The 16,314-nt window shown below is 32.1% G+C and overlaps 2 protein-coding genes across 4 annotated transcripts; both read left to right on the top strand.

Annotated features, from left to right (window-relative positions):
- Positions 1–3,879: 3,879 nt before the first annotated feature.
- Positions 3,880–11,638, top strand: LOC140664841 (death-associated protein kinase 1). 3 transcript variants are annotated; one of them, XM_072890357.1, is made up of 20 exons: positions 3,880–4,074; positions 4,666–4,744; positions 4,825–4,937; positions 5,034–5,194; positions 5,283–5,403; positions 5,470–5,770; positions 5,853–5,901; positions 6,271–6,387; positions 6,462–6,734; positions 6,810–6,992; positions 7,070–7,184; positions 7,333–7,524; positions 7,630–7,871; positions 8,876–8,965; positions 9,214–9,378; positions 9,460–9,678; positions 9,738–9,917; positions 9,988–10,281; positions 10,376–10,698; positions 10,769–11,638. In XM_072890357.1, exons 1-20 carry the CDS (start codon positions 4,035–4,037, stop codon positions 10,929–10,931), a joined length of 3,420 nt encoding a protein of 1,139 aa, XP_072746458.1. In that variant the 5' UTR covers positions 3,880–4,034; the 3' UTR covers positions 10,932–11,638. The 3 variants fall into 3 exon arrangements, with proteins under 3 accessions (XP_072746458.1, XP_072746459.1, XP_072746460.1); XM_072890359.1 differs by having other exon boundaries at positions 3,892–4,077; XM_072890358.1 differs by lacking the exon at positions 8,876–8,965 and having other exon boundaries at positions 3,880–4,077.
- Positions 11,639–12,273: 635 nt separating this feature from the next.
- LOC140664842 (tropomyosin) lies at positions 12,274–15,353 on the top strand. The gene is made up of 8 exons (XM_072890361.1): positions 12,274–12,747; positions 12,864–13,090; positions 13,338–13,659; positions 13,887–14,020; positions 14,168–14,356; positions 14,436–14,511; positions 14,593–14,725; positions 14,836–15,353. The coding sequence occupies exons 3-8, from the start codon at positions 13,420–13,422 to the stop codon at positions 14,916–14,918; spliced, it is 855 nt and encodes a 284-aa protein (XP_072746462.1). The 5' UTR covers positions 12,274–12,747; positions 12,864–13,090; positions 13,338–13,419; the 3' UTR covers positions 14,919–15,353.
- The last annotated feature ends 961 nt before the right edge of the window (positions 15,354–16,314 follow it).

Here is a 16,314-nt window from a genome sequence, read left to right as displayed (position 1 = left end):
AACTCAACGTAAGAATATATAACACATTAAAACACTTAAAAATACGCAGACACACAAAATGTAATAAGTTTCTTACCAAACATACAAAATACTGTACAAAAATGTACTTTCCAATATAACGCCGGGATAAAATTGCTGTACGATTATTATCTGATCAGCTTTTCCCAAAAGTTATTAACATGAATCGCATATTAGTAAACGCAAATAAATGCATTTACAGTGCAAATAAGGTATCGCTCTTCCCATGGATTTTAGCGACACCTTCTTTGCGAAATATGTTTTTCTAATCATTCAGAAGCGAATTTTCGAGCGTTTTAAGATACATTACTGCTCGTAAAGTACCTACATTATCGATATTTATGTAAAATATTTTATTAATAAAAATTGAACTTTCGAGGATATTTGAAGACACGTATTACTAATCGCGCACGAATATGTTAATTGCATAATCGGCATTAATTAACAGTAATTAATAGTTTCTTTTCCCAAAATTAATATATCAAAATTAATATATCACGTCTTGTTATTAAAATTGTAAATTCAAAGCGACAAATAGATGAATTAAATGAGTCAACTGATGAATAGAATTATAGTAATTAAATAAAATAAAATTATATTATAAATATAGTTATATATAAAAGTCTCTTGCAACAATGATCTCGGTTAATTAATTTTGATAAGTAATTTTGCTTTTCTTTTCGAATCACGATTAGTTGTTACAGAAAGTGTCTGGCATCAAATTTTTTTATTAATAATAAGAATTTATAAGATTAAATAATATAAAATAAATTGTTTGTTTTTTAAAAGAGAGAGAGAGAGAGAGAGAGAGAGAGAGAGAGAGAGAGAGAGAGAGAGAGAGAGAGAGAGAGAGAGAGAGAGAGAGAGAGAGAGATTGAGAGAGAATATAATTCATCGTTGTGTTTTCTCAATTTTTAATGTTATATATAATTGCTAATGCGAAATATATAGGAAACATATCTCTACATTTATTTAAATATAAAACATATAATCCAACATATTATATTCTTCTACAGTAACTTTATATATATATATGTATATAAATGCATATTAATAATTTTATTTTATTTTATTTTACTTAATTATTCTAATATTATTCATTAGTTTAACACGTTTAATTCACTTATTTAGTTTGTTACAATTTTAACAACGGAATATGTTTCATACACTAATTTCGGGAAGAGAAACTTTATTAATTACTGTTAATTAATGCCAATTATGCAATTGACATATTCGTACACGATTAGTAATATGTGTCTTCTAATATTCTTGAAAGTTCAATTTTTATTAATAAAATATTTTATATAAATATTGGCAATGTACTTTAGGAGGAGTAATGTATTTTAAAATGCTCGAAAATTCACTTCTGAGTTATTAGAAGAACATATTTCGCAAAGAAGGTATCGCTCTTCCCGCGGGGAGAATGAGCATGCTCGACCTTGTCTTTGACGTCACGCATTCCGTAGTAAGAGGTAAGAGAGGGGAGACCACGGCGTACGCGACTAGTGACAGCGGTGAGTCATTCATTCCGACTTGGGCTGACGTAGTGTGTGCACGTGTTTTTACTTCGGCGCCGGCATGTGCGCCTTGCGTTCGTTCACCTCGAGGTCGAGCGCGCCGTACACGTTTCTCGCGACGATAATATACGTAATAATAATACAAATAATATGTAATAATATTACGATAAATCTTGACGTGTTAAAGTACGTCTAAAATGACTCCGACATAAAATAATAACATTTGACCTTAGTGACACATAGCGCGCTATTATTTTTGACATACGTCGCGATCGCGATCGCGATCGTTCATTTATCCCGATTTTGATCTTTCTTTCTTCGGAGCTTGATCGTGCCCGACCTGTCGACTCCTTTTAATTTTTCGCGTTTTTGACAGTTATTATCGTTATTATCGTTTACAGCTAGCAAGAAATCACATAGTGAAAAAAAGCGCCAAACCTATTACCAAAACTAGCATACTAGGACGTATAGTAGCACACAACACACATAATTTCAAGTTGCATAACCAGTATGATAGTTAATTAAATGTCTCGTATTCGATTTAGTATGAAAAACCGTGTGCGACCAACTTAATTTTGGGAAAAGAAACTTTATTGATTACTGTTAATTAATGTCGATTATGCAATTGACATACTCGTACGCGATTGATAATATGTGTCTTCTAATATCCTCAAAAGTTCAATTTTTATTAATAAAATATTTTACATAGATATCGGCAATATACTTCACGAGCAGTAATATATCTTAAAACGCTCGAAAATTCTCTTCTGAGTTATTATTACTCAAAATATGAAACAATATGGATTTATATTAATATGTTGTATTACATATTATTAATAGCGCGTAGCCTTTTTCACTTTAGTATATACATATAGTGGAGTAATATATATAAGCACAAAATTAAATGATTTTATTGAATGATTGAAAAGTTATATTTTATATATATTTATATTAGAATATATATAAATACATATTATTTATATAATTTAATTTTATTTTATTTTATTTAATTATTACTACTATTTATTACTATTATTATTATTACTACGGAATGCGTGACGTCAAGGAGAAGGTCGAGTATGCTCTTTCTCTCTCTTTCTTTCTTTTTGCGCCAGACACAAATACGCATTATACTATGTGATAAAATTTGACGCGTTAAAATATGTACATACATCGAGTGATTCTAAAATACGTAAAATACTTTAATTAAAATGATATTATTATTCGATATATTTAACGCGCTTTAAAGTGTGTATGTGAAACGCGATTACGAAATATAATGCGTAAAGTACTTTACTAAAGCAATCTTATGACTTGCAGTGTACGAATAGTATAACAAGTTTATTTTCTTATTACATTTATTACAACGAACATGTAATGAAAATTATTTTAATAATGTTAACGATTATTTGTGAATAGAAATCTAAGATACAATGTATGCATAATAATTTCAATAATTTTGAACTATTAAAATTATTTTATATATGTATATATAAAAATATATATGTGCAATATATATAATATAATTTATCAATTTATTATATATAAAATAGAAATCTTCTAACAATAAGATACAATTAATTGTATGTATATTGTATTTTAGAGATTCATCCTATTAAATAATATTCTTTATGTGTCCGTATATATGCATATTAATTTCAATAATTTTGTAAAAAAATATTTTAAAAACCTATTAATGGCAGATTCTTGAGGCCATTTGGAGGCGATTTTTCCTCAGCGAAAATATCGAGAGACGTTATCATTTTTTGTTTATTATTATATATTTTTGTAATTAAGCCTTAAATTAAAATTCTATTACAGTAAACTCTATCTGAAATTAACTGAAGAATATATATATATTTATATTAGATATATTTATATAAGAATATATATTTCTATTTGATATATATAATAAATATATAAATTTATATTATACATATTGCACATATACAATATATTTTTTATATATACACACATATATATTATTGTATAAAATAATTTTAATAATTTCTCTTAATATAGTACATATATTTATTGTTATTCATAACATGTATTTTTTTAAATAAAAAAAAGATTATGTGCAACTAAAATAATATGTAATAAAATATATTAATAAATCCATAATATTTTCGTGTACTTTTCAAATCCACATTATGGATTTAGCATGGATATAAACCAAAACCGATTATTTGACTATCAACTGTGATACCGAAAAATGTATCTGACCATGTAGTTCTGCCTGTTCTAAAAAGGATCCAGTTGGCGCTAGCGTACTGCAAGGTAAAAGCGTGATCCCTCACAGGTTTCTCTCTGTTGTATAGAAAACCGGTGGTAGGAAAGTAAGATGGCGTTTCGCGCGACACAGGCATAGGCATATCGATTGTGTGTGTGGGGCGGCCGGCATGGGTGAAGGCCGTCGGATGCCACATAATTTTCGTAACGGCTCTTCGCGAGACTCAAAGCTGTTCGGATAGATCGAACGATGAACACGATCGGGAGATGATGCCGGGCACGTCTTGCCAATTGGAAACATCTAACGGTAGTAAGAAATTGGCTTCACTTTGCATTTGCATCCTTCGCTGCATCTTGAGACCGTCACTCTGAAATTTGACAACGGCCGCGATTCAACCCTTTGCTCTAAAGATGATGTTAGAGTTGTATCGCGATTATAATTGCAGTAAATTGTGTGATATTTGATTATCGGCTTAGAAGTTTTCGACATCGGTTTTCTATAACACTGTTTAGATGTGTACGTCACCGTTGTTATAAATTGATTTTTACAATGTGTCATTTTGACATGTTATTGCATTATTGTATTTGAAAACTATCCAGCGCCTTTTTATTTTATCGTCTATTAAATTATCTAGCGTTTCCGTTTTAATTTAAGTTTTATTATTGTTTGAAAAATGTATAAGATATGTGTATATTTTGCATATATATATATATATATATATATATATATATATATATATATATGTGTGTATATTTATATATTTATTTTCATAGCTATAGATATTCCATAAATGTAGATAATTACTTTAGGATAATATTCAATACTAATATATAAATTAATTAATTCTATTTTTTCTAAATTATATAAAATAGCAATTATATTTATTGTTTGATTTAGATTCTGAGTGGAATACTTTAATGGAGGTCCACCATGAGCCGATTGAAAAAAACTATCAGTTGCTTGAAGAGATTGGCAAGTAAGTATTATTATTTCTTATTCTGATATTTTCTTTAATACTTAATTATTTAGTAATGTTTATAAATTTGTAAAATATAGGGGTCAATTTGCTATTGTACGAAAATGCAAGGAAATAAAAACTGGTGCATTATATGCTGCAAAAATAATGAGAAAAAGACGAGTTGCCAGAGGTGTAGCCGCTGCAGATATTGGTATTATTTTTATAATTGTTATACGTTATAGATATATTTTTATTTTCAAAATATTATAATAAGGTAATTTTATTTTATTTTATTTTATTTTTTTAGCAAGAGAAGCTGGTCTTTTAGCTCGGTTAAGGCATCCTAACATTGTTTCCTTGTACAAAGTAATAGATACAGGAACAACAGTTGTACTGCTTTTGGAGTTGATTACTGGAGGCGAATTATTTCACTGGACTCCGTCTGGTGAAACAGAAGCTGCTCATGTGGTATATAAATATGTTGCAATTATTATTATATATAAATATCCATTATTATTATTTTTTATTGTTAGTTATTTATTTGATCTTCTTTAAGGTGCGCCAAGTTTTAATGGCACTTAGTCATTTACATTCCCATCAAGTTGCTCATCTGGATATTAAGCCTGAGAATATTCTATTGTCGACACCACCACCGATGCCTAGCATTAAGCTAATAGGTAGGTACTATCTTGATATCTATGAGATTAAATATTAAATTATCAATAAAAATTCTATTTTTACAGATTTAGGTCTATCGCATCGACTGGTACCTGGTTCAGAACACAGAGCATTATTTGGTACACCAGAATTCGTGGCACCTGAAATTGTAAATTATGAACCACTTAGCTTGGGAACGGATCTTTGGGCTGTTGGTGTATTGACATATATTCTCTTAAGTGGAGCTTCACCATTTTTAGGCGAGGACAAGCAAGAGACATATGCAAATGTTGCTGCTTGTCAATTTCAATTTGACAATGAATATTTCAATACTGTATCCGAGATTGCCAAAGACTTTATACGATCCTTGTTGATCAAGGATCCAAAGTAAGCCAAAAAATTATAAATTTATGACTTTATTGTTAAAGGTAAAATGGAAAAGATCTGAAAAAATTTTTTTTTATTTTAGAGAAAGAGGAAGTGCTGAATCGTGCCTTAAACATCCTTGGATTCTGACGGTGTGTTCCTGAAAAAACTTATTTGCATTATTCACTAGTATGATGTATTGTACATTTTGGTTTTTCCTTATGTGTTATATATATCGATTCCATGCATTTTCTTTTGACCAACTTTTGTCTCAATATGACATTAATCTGTTGTACAGTTATATCGTATATTACATATACGAAAACTATTTTTTATATACAATATACATTCTTAAGTCAAAAAAACAATTTTTCTTTATTATACATATACACCTTAGTTACTAAAAAGTATAATCTTTCAAGTTTATGCTCACTATGTAATAAAACATAGTAATTTTTAATATATTATAAAGATATATTAGTTGTGTATGGTTTCGACAATTTTACTCTATGTATATACAGGAATCTGAAGCTCCTCAGGGTCTCGGCGGAGCAATGATTAGTGCTGTGAAGCGAGGCTGCGTTGAGGCTGTCTCTCAGTTACTGTTGCAGGGTGCTCCGTTAAACATAAAAGACTCTGTAAGAAATCTTTTGTTTATTTTGCCAATATTGAAAAATAATTTGGTGATAAATAATAATATGTTGCTGTTCAGAAAGAAGACACTCTTTTGCATATCTCTTGCGAGGCTGGCGACGAGGGAATGACGACTCTGCTGATAGAGAGTGGTATCGATCTGGATATACCGAATAAACATGGTCTCACGGCATTACACGTGGCTGCTCGATACGGGCATATTAATCTGGTCAGACATTTGTGCCTTGCTGGTTGCGACGTCGATAAAACGAATCGTGGAATTCGAGCAGACGTCACTGCGATTAAGTACGGATATCCGGATATCGCAAATTTATTAGATAAGTTGCGAAATGTAAGTATTTTTACGATACGAGAATACTTTTCACGTATGGAGGAATTCTCAATTCTCGTTTTAATCCACTTTTAGCCGAATCAGCGCGAAAATTATATTCGTCAGCTGCAACCGACGCACAGACCGATAGACCGGCTGCATATAAGACTGCTCGGGCATTGCGCATCTGGGAAATCATCATTAATCAATTCTTTGAAATCTGGAATATTTAGTTTCGGTTTCTTTCGAAGGTCTAGAAGTCAAAATTGTAGCGCAAAGGTATGTCATGCTATATAAGATATATGAAATCTGAATAAACATATAAATTATGAATAATAAATATTATTAACGTTTAGAGAGAACCAAGTATCGAACTTGATGTAACAAGTAAGCACGGTTCTCTTAGTTTTGAATATAGCGACAGTGAGTATGAAGGTACTCAGGGGGTGGAGTGGAGTCGTGGTAATGTAGGTAAGCGAATTATAATCAAATATTTGGTATAATAAAATTATAATATGGATAATAATATGGATAAATATTTCTATAATATATCTTTAATTATTCAATATAATTTATTCAAATATTTTAATATTTAATAATATTTATGCCGGTTGGCCAGGTGGCGAATGCGTCTTCTGGGAGTTATGTGGACGCGAAGAATTTCTGGCATCTTATCACTATGTACTTACATTCCAACAGCCAGCAGTGCATCTTATTACAGTCAGTCTCAGAGAGCCACTGACCGTTCAACTTCAGCAGATAAAATTTTGGCTGCAGTTTATCTTAGACCGTATTAATCCAAATAACGTTGGTAAGGCATTGTTACATTTCAAATCTTTTTGTATCATAATTAATTTATTTTGATCGGAGTTAAATTATGTATTTATGATTTTTGCAATTGTTTCTTCTATTAAAGGATTTGGCGGCAAATGCAACGATGTAAAAGTAATTTTAGTCGGCACTTATGCGCCGGAACCTGTAGCCCCGAATTCTAATGGCGGCAATCTACTCGCACCGCTCTTGCCATTTCTGAAAGACTTTACGTCGATTTTGGGAGAGGAACCTCAAATGGTAGCACTGGATGCAACTAATCCTTCTAGCCCTGGCCTCAAACTCCTCAGATCATACTTAAATAATGCAAGGATGGAATTTCTCGAGGTGAAGCGATTATTTCTCTCTGTACAGATGTATAAATATTTATCATCCTTCGTACATGATATTAGGAGAGATATTATCTTCTTCTCATCGCTTTTACATATCATTGCTTATTTAAGCAATAATTAAAATTGACGAGCAATCTTGTATTTAACAAATATTTCTTCCTGTGATGAGAATTTGTATAATCTCTTCTAATTTTAACATTTTATTTTCGCAATCAAATCCATATGTCTTTAATCCATTCCAAAATATATCAGCAAATGCATGGTATCAGTATGCTTGGTACTAAAAAATGTGCGAGAGCAGAACCGTTCAATTTTGTAGTTTGTCAATACGAGCAACTGGGACTAATTCAACTTTGTGTAAATAATTACATTCTCGCAAGAATTATATACCAATCTGAACAGCATGTGTAATAAATGTGCGCATTAATCCTTCGTGAAACGGTTCTGTTCAATGATGAAATACCTCATTACGCTGTACATTGTCTGTATAACTCATTCATCAATCTCAAAATTTGCAATGTCAATTTGCTCTCGAATCAAGCGTTGACTCCCAGGAGGCAACGCGACGATTTCTACTCACTTGAATAATTTTCCTCTCTTGTCATCCATGATGCATGGTTGATTTGACATATATATGTACAAATAATTGAAAGCATTGAGAGTACCTTGTGTGCCGTGACTCTCGACGACATTTGATCGTTTGCGATGTTTGACTGACTGAGCGCACCTTTTCTAATAAACGTTTTCATATTATATTATTTATATATATATATATATATATATATATATATATCATTATATATATATATATAAATCATATATATATATATATATATATATATATATATAATATATATATATATATATATATATATATATATATATATATATATATATATCACCGAATCGAATTTATTAAGAACATATGTTTTAGTTGCTGATTATTTGGCCATTAATGTTTATTAACATCAGCCTTAATGCATGCAATGCATGATGTAGGATGGACCGGAAGTTGCAGAAAGTATTCTCCGACGTGACGCGCCGCGTGCTGCGGCTACGTACGTGCCCCTGGCGAATCTTGATAAACAGGTCGAAATACTTCTCAATTCCTTTAATTAACTGAGTGATGTGTATAAACTGAAACTCTGTATTTTGGTTCAATAGTTGCACTAATGCTTTCTCCCATATATACATACATGCACTATTATTAATCTTAAAGAAAAGAAAAAAAAAGAATCTCTTTCTATCTCTCTCTTTCTTGTATATATTTTCCGCATCAATGTGTTATCTGGATAGTGCACAATTCCGTTTCTATGGATGTTAATCACGTATTATAGAGCGCCTTAGTGTGGACCGGTCTCGCCGAAGCATGGAGGTCGTACGTGCAATCGTTAGAAGTGCCTCCTTTAATGCTCACGCAGGAGGAATTTTTGAACGAGGTTCGAAAGATCAATCCTTTAGTTTGTTTGGAACATTGTAGGCATCTCGGATTACAATTACAGGTTTGTAATTTACAATAATATAATTGCAATTTTATTTACAAAAAAATGTATTTTTTTTACTAAAAATCTATAAAATAATAGAATTTAGGGGAATGTATTCTTCTACCTGAAAACCTGATAGTACTCAGTCCGGAGTGGTTTTGGCAGGATGTACTAAATTGGCAATTGAGTCCTGATCAAAGAGGACGATTAGGCGGTCGAACTACTGGCGTTTATACTTTGGAAGATTTTCAGGCGCGATGTCCTTGTCCTGCTGCTCAAGCTCTGCAAGCTTTACAAGCTGTCAACTTATGCGTTCCGGTATGTTTGAAGAGAGATCTAATCGATCGATTGAGTATTATCTAATTATATCATTTTAGTGTGAAGTAGATGACGACGAAGTGGAATACGAGATACCCTGCTTAAATCTCGTAGAACGTCTTCCAGGTTTGTGGGAACCATGGAAACCATGCTCGAATGCATTACCTCACGCTGGTTTACGTCTTTGCCCAGAAGAAGCGCCATTGTATCACTTGATAGCGATATTTACGCATTTACAGGTAATTAATATTATCTTATAATAAAAAAATATAATAATAGAAATATTAAAATAATAAAATCGATGTATAGGCGCAACTGAGAAAGATTACTCAAACATGGGATCCGACGAATTCGGATTTGTATCAGTGGTGGCGAGGATCAAAACTGTGTCTCGGACCTTGCGAGAGCATAATTACCTTTGAAGAAGAAGAACATAGTTGTGTTGAAATTCAAGTTCGTGGACCGCGCGGTTCCAGTGCGCAATGCTTTGCTCTTCTCAGCGTGATCTTGGACGCGATAGATATAACTATTGAATTAGTTGCGCCGGGAATGTTACTCGAGAGACATTGGCTAAGTCCTAGCCAGCTTCGAGAATACGACGAGGTGAAGATTAAAGAAAGAGAAAAAAGAACATACACTTTAATTTATTATTAAATAAAAAATTAGATTATATCTATTTTAACCGATACATTTACAGGTAATTCACTCGTGGGCACCCGGCACAATTATATCGGCTTTAATCGATAAAAATCTCGAAGAAGCGACTCTTAAGAATCCTTTAAACGATCGGCAAGAAACAGTGTGGGAGATAGTAGGTTGTGGGTTGCCGTTGATGGAGAATTATGTTCCTGGACCGAAGCAACCCGTGAAATATATAAAGCCCGCTGTGCAACGACGATTGGCGCAGATGCTAGATCCGCCTGATCATCACGGAAGAGACTGGTGCTTACTCGCCGTGAGACTTGGCTTAGGGGATCGTGTCGCCCAACTAGATAGTACAGTGGACAGTCCCACTCTAAGGTATTCCTGAAATAGACTGGTTATGTCGTATGCAATGCAATTATTTATTTTGAATTACTTTGATCCACAGGTTGTTAAATTGTGCGGGTGCAGAATGCACCGTTGGTTCGCTGGTGCAACAACTACGAGCGCTCGATCGCGAAGACGCCGTACATTTGCTTCTTACGTATACACCAATCTACGTACTATTGATGTCCGTCGACTCGGAAACAGGATCTAATCTTTCTAGATGACGATGCTGCTCTTATCAATGGCGTATTAGCACTTTCTAAGTCTTTTTTTTCCCGAAACGCGCATTTGATAAATTTAAAGCATCGTCTTTCTTATCTCCGCCCAGTGTAAGATGTACATTAATTTGTTAAATAAGTATATATCGTAATGTATAACTTAACTTTAATGATCGATCGCGTTGCACTTCGAGTTGAGTATTGAAAAAAGTCTGTGACATGTTTCATAAATTATTTTATATTTGTTCTTTTTTTCTATATTTTTTTTTACTTTATACTTACTAGCCTACGAGGCATTTGTTAAATTCATACATCGATATTTGTGATATTATCACGAAAAGAAATCGATATCTTGTTACGCTTTTTAATTTGCATTAATTATTATGCAGATTTATACTTAACATTTATACTATATTTAATACTTATTTTTATTTCTTGATAGTTATGCGCTGTGATGAATATCGTGTTAGTAAACTTCTTGTTGTGCAGTTTATTTTTCTGGTTATATAAAATTGTTGTGCCAGAGTGATGCATTTACATATAATGCGCGATATGATCATATTTGATATTGATATTGTTTCGAGCGATTTTCTTGAACGCTGATCTTGATATATATATATATATAAATATATATATACATGTATGTATTACATCTTGCCAAAACTTTGTCAATATGCACCGCTTTTTCAATACTTCGAAATATCTATGAAGCATACATATATGCGCAAAAAGAGTGATACAACTATTCGCACAGTCTATTACTTTCGAATATATCGTCCATGTACGTTTAATGATTGAACGACCGTATTTCTACTGAATTGTATTCAATGTCTTTACTGTGTGCCATGTGCAAAAATTAATAAGAGTATGTACTCTATACGATAGATATACTTCGAAAAAAAGGTTCAAGATGTAACAGTCGCAAATTAACTTTTTCCAAGCACGACTGGAGACTGCATTACTTTCTATTGTTAATAAAATTTCCAATATTATATAAGTTTACTTACGAATCTATAAGTACTTATGAATCGATAACAAAATCGACCTCACACAATAGGCATATAACAGATAAGAAATATTTATGATTAATGTAATGAAGTTGCATCAAAACATTCTTAGAATTTCATTCGCATAGCTCTCTCGTCACACTCAGCATCTCATAGTGGCTTACACGAAGAAGTTATGTGTTATATAATCTGAGACTGTTGTAAAAATAAACCAATCAAATTATTAAATATATATTTCGCTAGATTTAATCGTCTTGCTGGTTTTTATTCTTATTAAATATTTATATGATATTTTATAACTTTAAAATTTTCATTTTTTATTTAAAAGTTTTCAAATTCACGTCTGAGTCCATAGATCGGTTGAATTCGCAATTATTAATTTGACAAATTTTTATGAGAACATGGGTTAAATTTTAAATTTGTATAGTTTCACCCCCTCCCTTCGAATCTTTTATTAAAAAATAAATTCTTCAATTAAAATTCTGGAATATCGAAGCTTTATTACTTGTTTCATCGAAAGTTTTGTCGAAAGCTCCCGCGTTTGACGTCGAAGCTCGGCGGAGTTAACCAGCGGGAAGATTCGAAGCTGATCCATGCCGATTGACATTTTAATTAACACTCTATAATATCAATCGCGCCTGCCGAAGATCGACGGAGACTGACCAGGCTGTTTACAACGAGAAATCGATTACGTGGCCGATGGAAAACAGGAACGGGATACTTTTCGGAGGCCGAGAATAGCAATAGGGAACGGACGGATATCGCGTTTCGTGGGCAGCAACGTCGATGACGAAGATCGGCGGAGAGCCCGGAGGGTAAGTTTCGGGACGACAGCCAAAGTCCCCAAGCAATTATAGAATTGGATTGGATCGGGGAGTTCGAGAAGGCGGCCGGTACCGTCGTCGACTGATTTCGTTTTATTTTAACTTAGCTGTCGAAGGCATCCGGTTGTGCATTCTCCCCACAGATCATCGTCACGATCACAGTGAGTGTCCTCTTTAGTAGGAATTTATCTGCTCGTCCAGCATCACCGCGCAAAATTTATTAAACGATCCGTCGAGGGGTGCTTTTCGCAACGCAATCTATTAATCGCGCACGGTACGCGCGATTAATAGAGTAATAAGATTATCGTTGAATGAAACGAGATAAAATCTCGCGGTGAGTAGTACGAGTAACTCTTGATTGTATCATCCGGTGTCTTTCTTTTTTGTTATGCTTATGAGATATAAATTCTAATCAGTAATTACAATATGTTAAAAAATTTTTAAATTATTTTATTATTTAATTTTAAAATTATTAAAGTAACATAATTTAACCCATATTTATTATTAAATTAAGGATGCGACTTATAGAGTTGAAGATTAGTTACATATTTGTCAGGATGCTTTTTATCTCTCACTTTTAGCCAATCTATAGTCGGATTGTAGTTTCGTGAGATCGATTAAGGTAATTAATAAGAGAGAAGCTCGAAATTATCGCGCATCACGATGGAGGCGATCAAGAAGAAAATCGCGGCGCTAAAACTAGAGATGGATGCTGCGAGTGAAAAGGTCGAAAGTAATGAGACGAAAGCGAAACAGGAAAATATAAGAGCCGATAGGCTAAATGATGACCTTAGGGATCTAGAGAAAAGATTGTCCCAATTAGAACGCGATTACAGTATCACAAAAACTAATTTGGAGCAATCGACCGCCGATCTGGAGCAGTGCGAAAAATCTTGGTCCAAAGTACGTAATAATAATTAACATTAATAATTTTTCTAAATTAGATTGTCTACAGAAAAAAAAACGTTTTACAAACTTGTCATAATATTTTTGCAAGGAAGATATAATTTTCTAAAATAATATGATAAAATTATTAAGAATTTAAAGTAATATCAATAAGTTTTAAGTGTTAAAAATATCTTTTAAAAAGTTAAAAGAGCTTTTTATTTATTTCAATTAATATTGTACAGGCTGAACAAGATCGTACTATTTTGACGAAAAAAGTACAGGAGATCGAAGCCACTCTTCATAAAAAGGAGGAATTGCGTCTTTCTGCTCAATCAAAACTGGCACGTGCAACTGAACTCGCGGACGACGCGCAAAGGTTCATTGTTATTATTGCAAGTTTTACTTTTGCGCAAATAATGCGTCATATAAACAGTCGTAAATTTTGATAAACGTGAATTGAAATAATATCTTATATAGTAGTACTTAATAAAGCAACATTATTTTTCTTTCCTCTTACGTGCAGAATGTGTAACGTTTTGGCGGATAGAAGTCGTTTGGACGAAGAACGTATGGAAAAATTGATGTCAGAGCTGAAGGATGCAAGATTAATTGCCGAGGATGCTGACGCGAAATCTGATGAAATAGCCAAGAAATTACAATTCGTAGAAGAAGAGTTGGAAGCTGCTGAAGAAAGAGTAAAAACTAGCGAAGCGTAAGTATACCAATTAAAACTTGCGTTCCATATCCGTATATGTATATAAATTATTTCATACTGAGAAATTTCTTTATAGCAAAATTGTAGAACGCGAAGACGAACTCTTCATTGTACAGAATATCGTGAAGTCCCTCGAAGTATCTGAAGAAAAGGTGACATAACATAATAAATATAATACGCTGCAAGAATTATTATTGGCACTGCATTATATTATTTCTGGATTTTAATTTCAGGCAAATCAACGAGTAAAAGACTTTAAAGTGCAATTGAAATCTTTGAGGAAGAAACTGAAGGAGGCAGAGAAGCGCGCGATCACCGCCGAGAGAACAGTCAAAACTTTGCTAAAGGAAGTAGATATGAAGGAAGGTACGAAGAAGTATATTATTCCAAAAAATTTGTTAACGATTAATTTCTTAAAAAGATAAATATTATTTTTTTCGCGTATATATTGAGGACAAATTGTTATTTGTTTTTAGATGAGCTTAAGGAAGAGAAGGAAAAATACAAGGCAGTCTGTGACGACATGGACGCGACGTTTGCCGAGATGACAGGATATTAAAATTTTGCGAACAAACTTGATTTAATTCTCGCTGTTACTCCTACGGTTTTTTCGTTTATTCGCTATCGTCTAACACAAACATCTCATTATTTCGGCTCGCTGTGCTTAAATACTGCGCAATGCTGATTTGCTTTATCATATAAAATGTCATGAGCGAAATTAGAAATAATCCGCTTCGCGCAATAATCCACTGATAAATAAGGCACACAAGTACCGCTTGCTATTATAATTGCTTCGCTTTGTATAACACCTTGCCAACTGGTTCACGGTCGCTTGTAGTCTGTGTCGATTAAAGATCGATGATGATTTCATCTATTTTTTCTTTCAGAGGCATTGGAGGGATTTACTATCGTCCATTACGCGTGAACGAAATTATGATATCGCGTATCCTTTTTTATCGTTCTACGTAAAATCTGTATTTTCAATAAACAATACCACAAATTAACCTGAGAGTTTCTTGAGAAATATCTACAAAATGTTCTTTTTATCCTTTATTAATGCTTTAATTATTATACAAAAATTTGAAAGATGAATAAATAAACAATAAATAATATTTAACATCTTATTTTTTTAAATATATTAATAATGTCATTTTTTACAATATATTAAATATATTATATTAAAATAGATCAAAGATATACAACTGCGAGATAAAAATTATATGATAACGTTTATTCCTTGTTGAAAATATTATTAGTTTTAAAATGCAATGGATGTGTCTGTTATTTTAAATTACAAGATATATATTATTACATTATAAGATTTTAGAATGTCATAGTTGTTAAATATAATAATAATAATAAAAATTACTATTTTTATATTAATTATTTATATTAAATTTAAGATAAAAAGTTCACCATTGATGTATCTACAATCGACAGCAACAATCGATACAATAAAATACATTACTGCTTTAAGAAGTTCAAGAATTCGTTTGAGCCTAACTAAAGCAGCAATCGCTTTTGTTCTTTTGCATTGCATTGAGCCTATAAAACATTGTCCTCATCGGTCACCGAGTACAGTAACCCACGAGCACATCGCATTTGCTACTTCGTTAGTTTCTACAGTAATTTAAAATTCTATTTAACAGAGTGTAAATTATATTAAATCAAAGATCATCATTTTTGTTCTCAACGAAAAGAAATATTTCAAAGTGAAAGTGTTTCTATTCAAAGAGTGTGCATCCATTCAAAAAAATATTATCAGCCAGATTCTTATTGATTAAAAATTAACATCCTAAAATAAAGAGATCAATAATTATTAAAAGGTAGTTTCCGTGCAATAAACATTTGGTTAATTAATAAAAGTTAATTTTCGTTGATTTATCGCGAAATATTAGGAAGAGTTTAAAGCCAATTTAGAATCATTTAATTTATATTGAATTAAAATAACATCA

This window comes from Anoplolepis gracilipes, chromosome 4, assembly GCF_047496725.1.
Source record: "Anoplolepis gracilipes chromosome 4, ASM4749672v1, whole genome shotgun sequence".
Taxonomy (NCBI): domain Eukaryota; kingdom Metazoa; phylum Arthropoda; class Insecta; order Hymenoptera; family Formicidae; genus Anoplolepis; species Anoplolepis gracilipes.
This window is presented reverse-complemented; position numbering and strand designations above follow the sequence as displayed.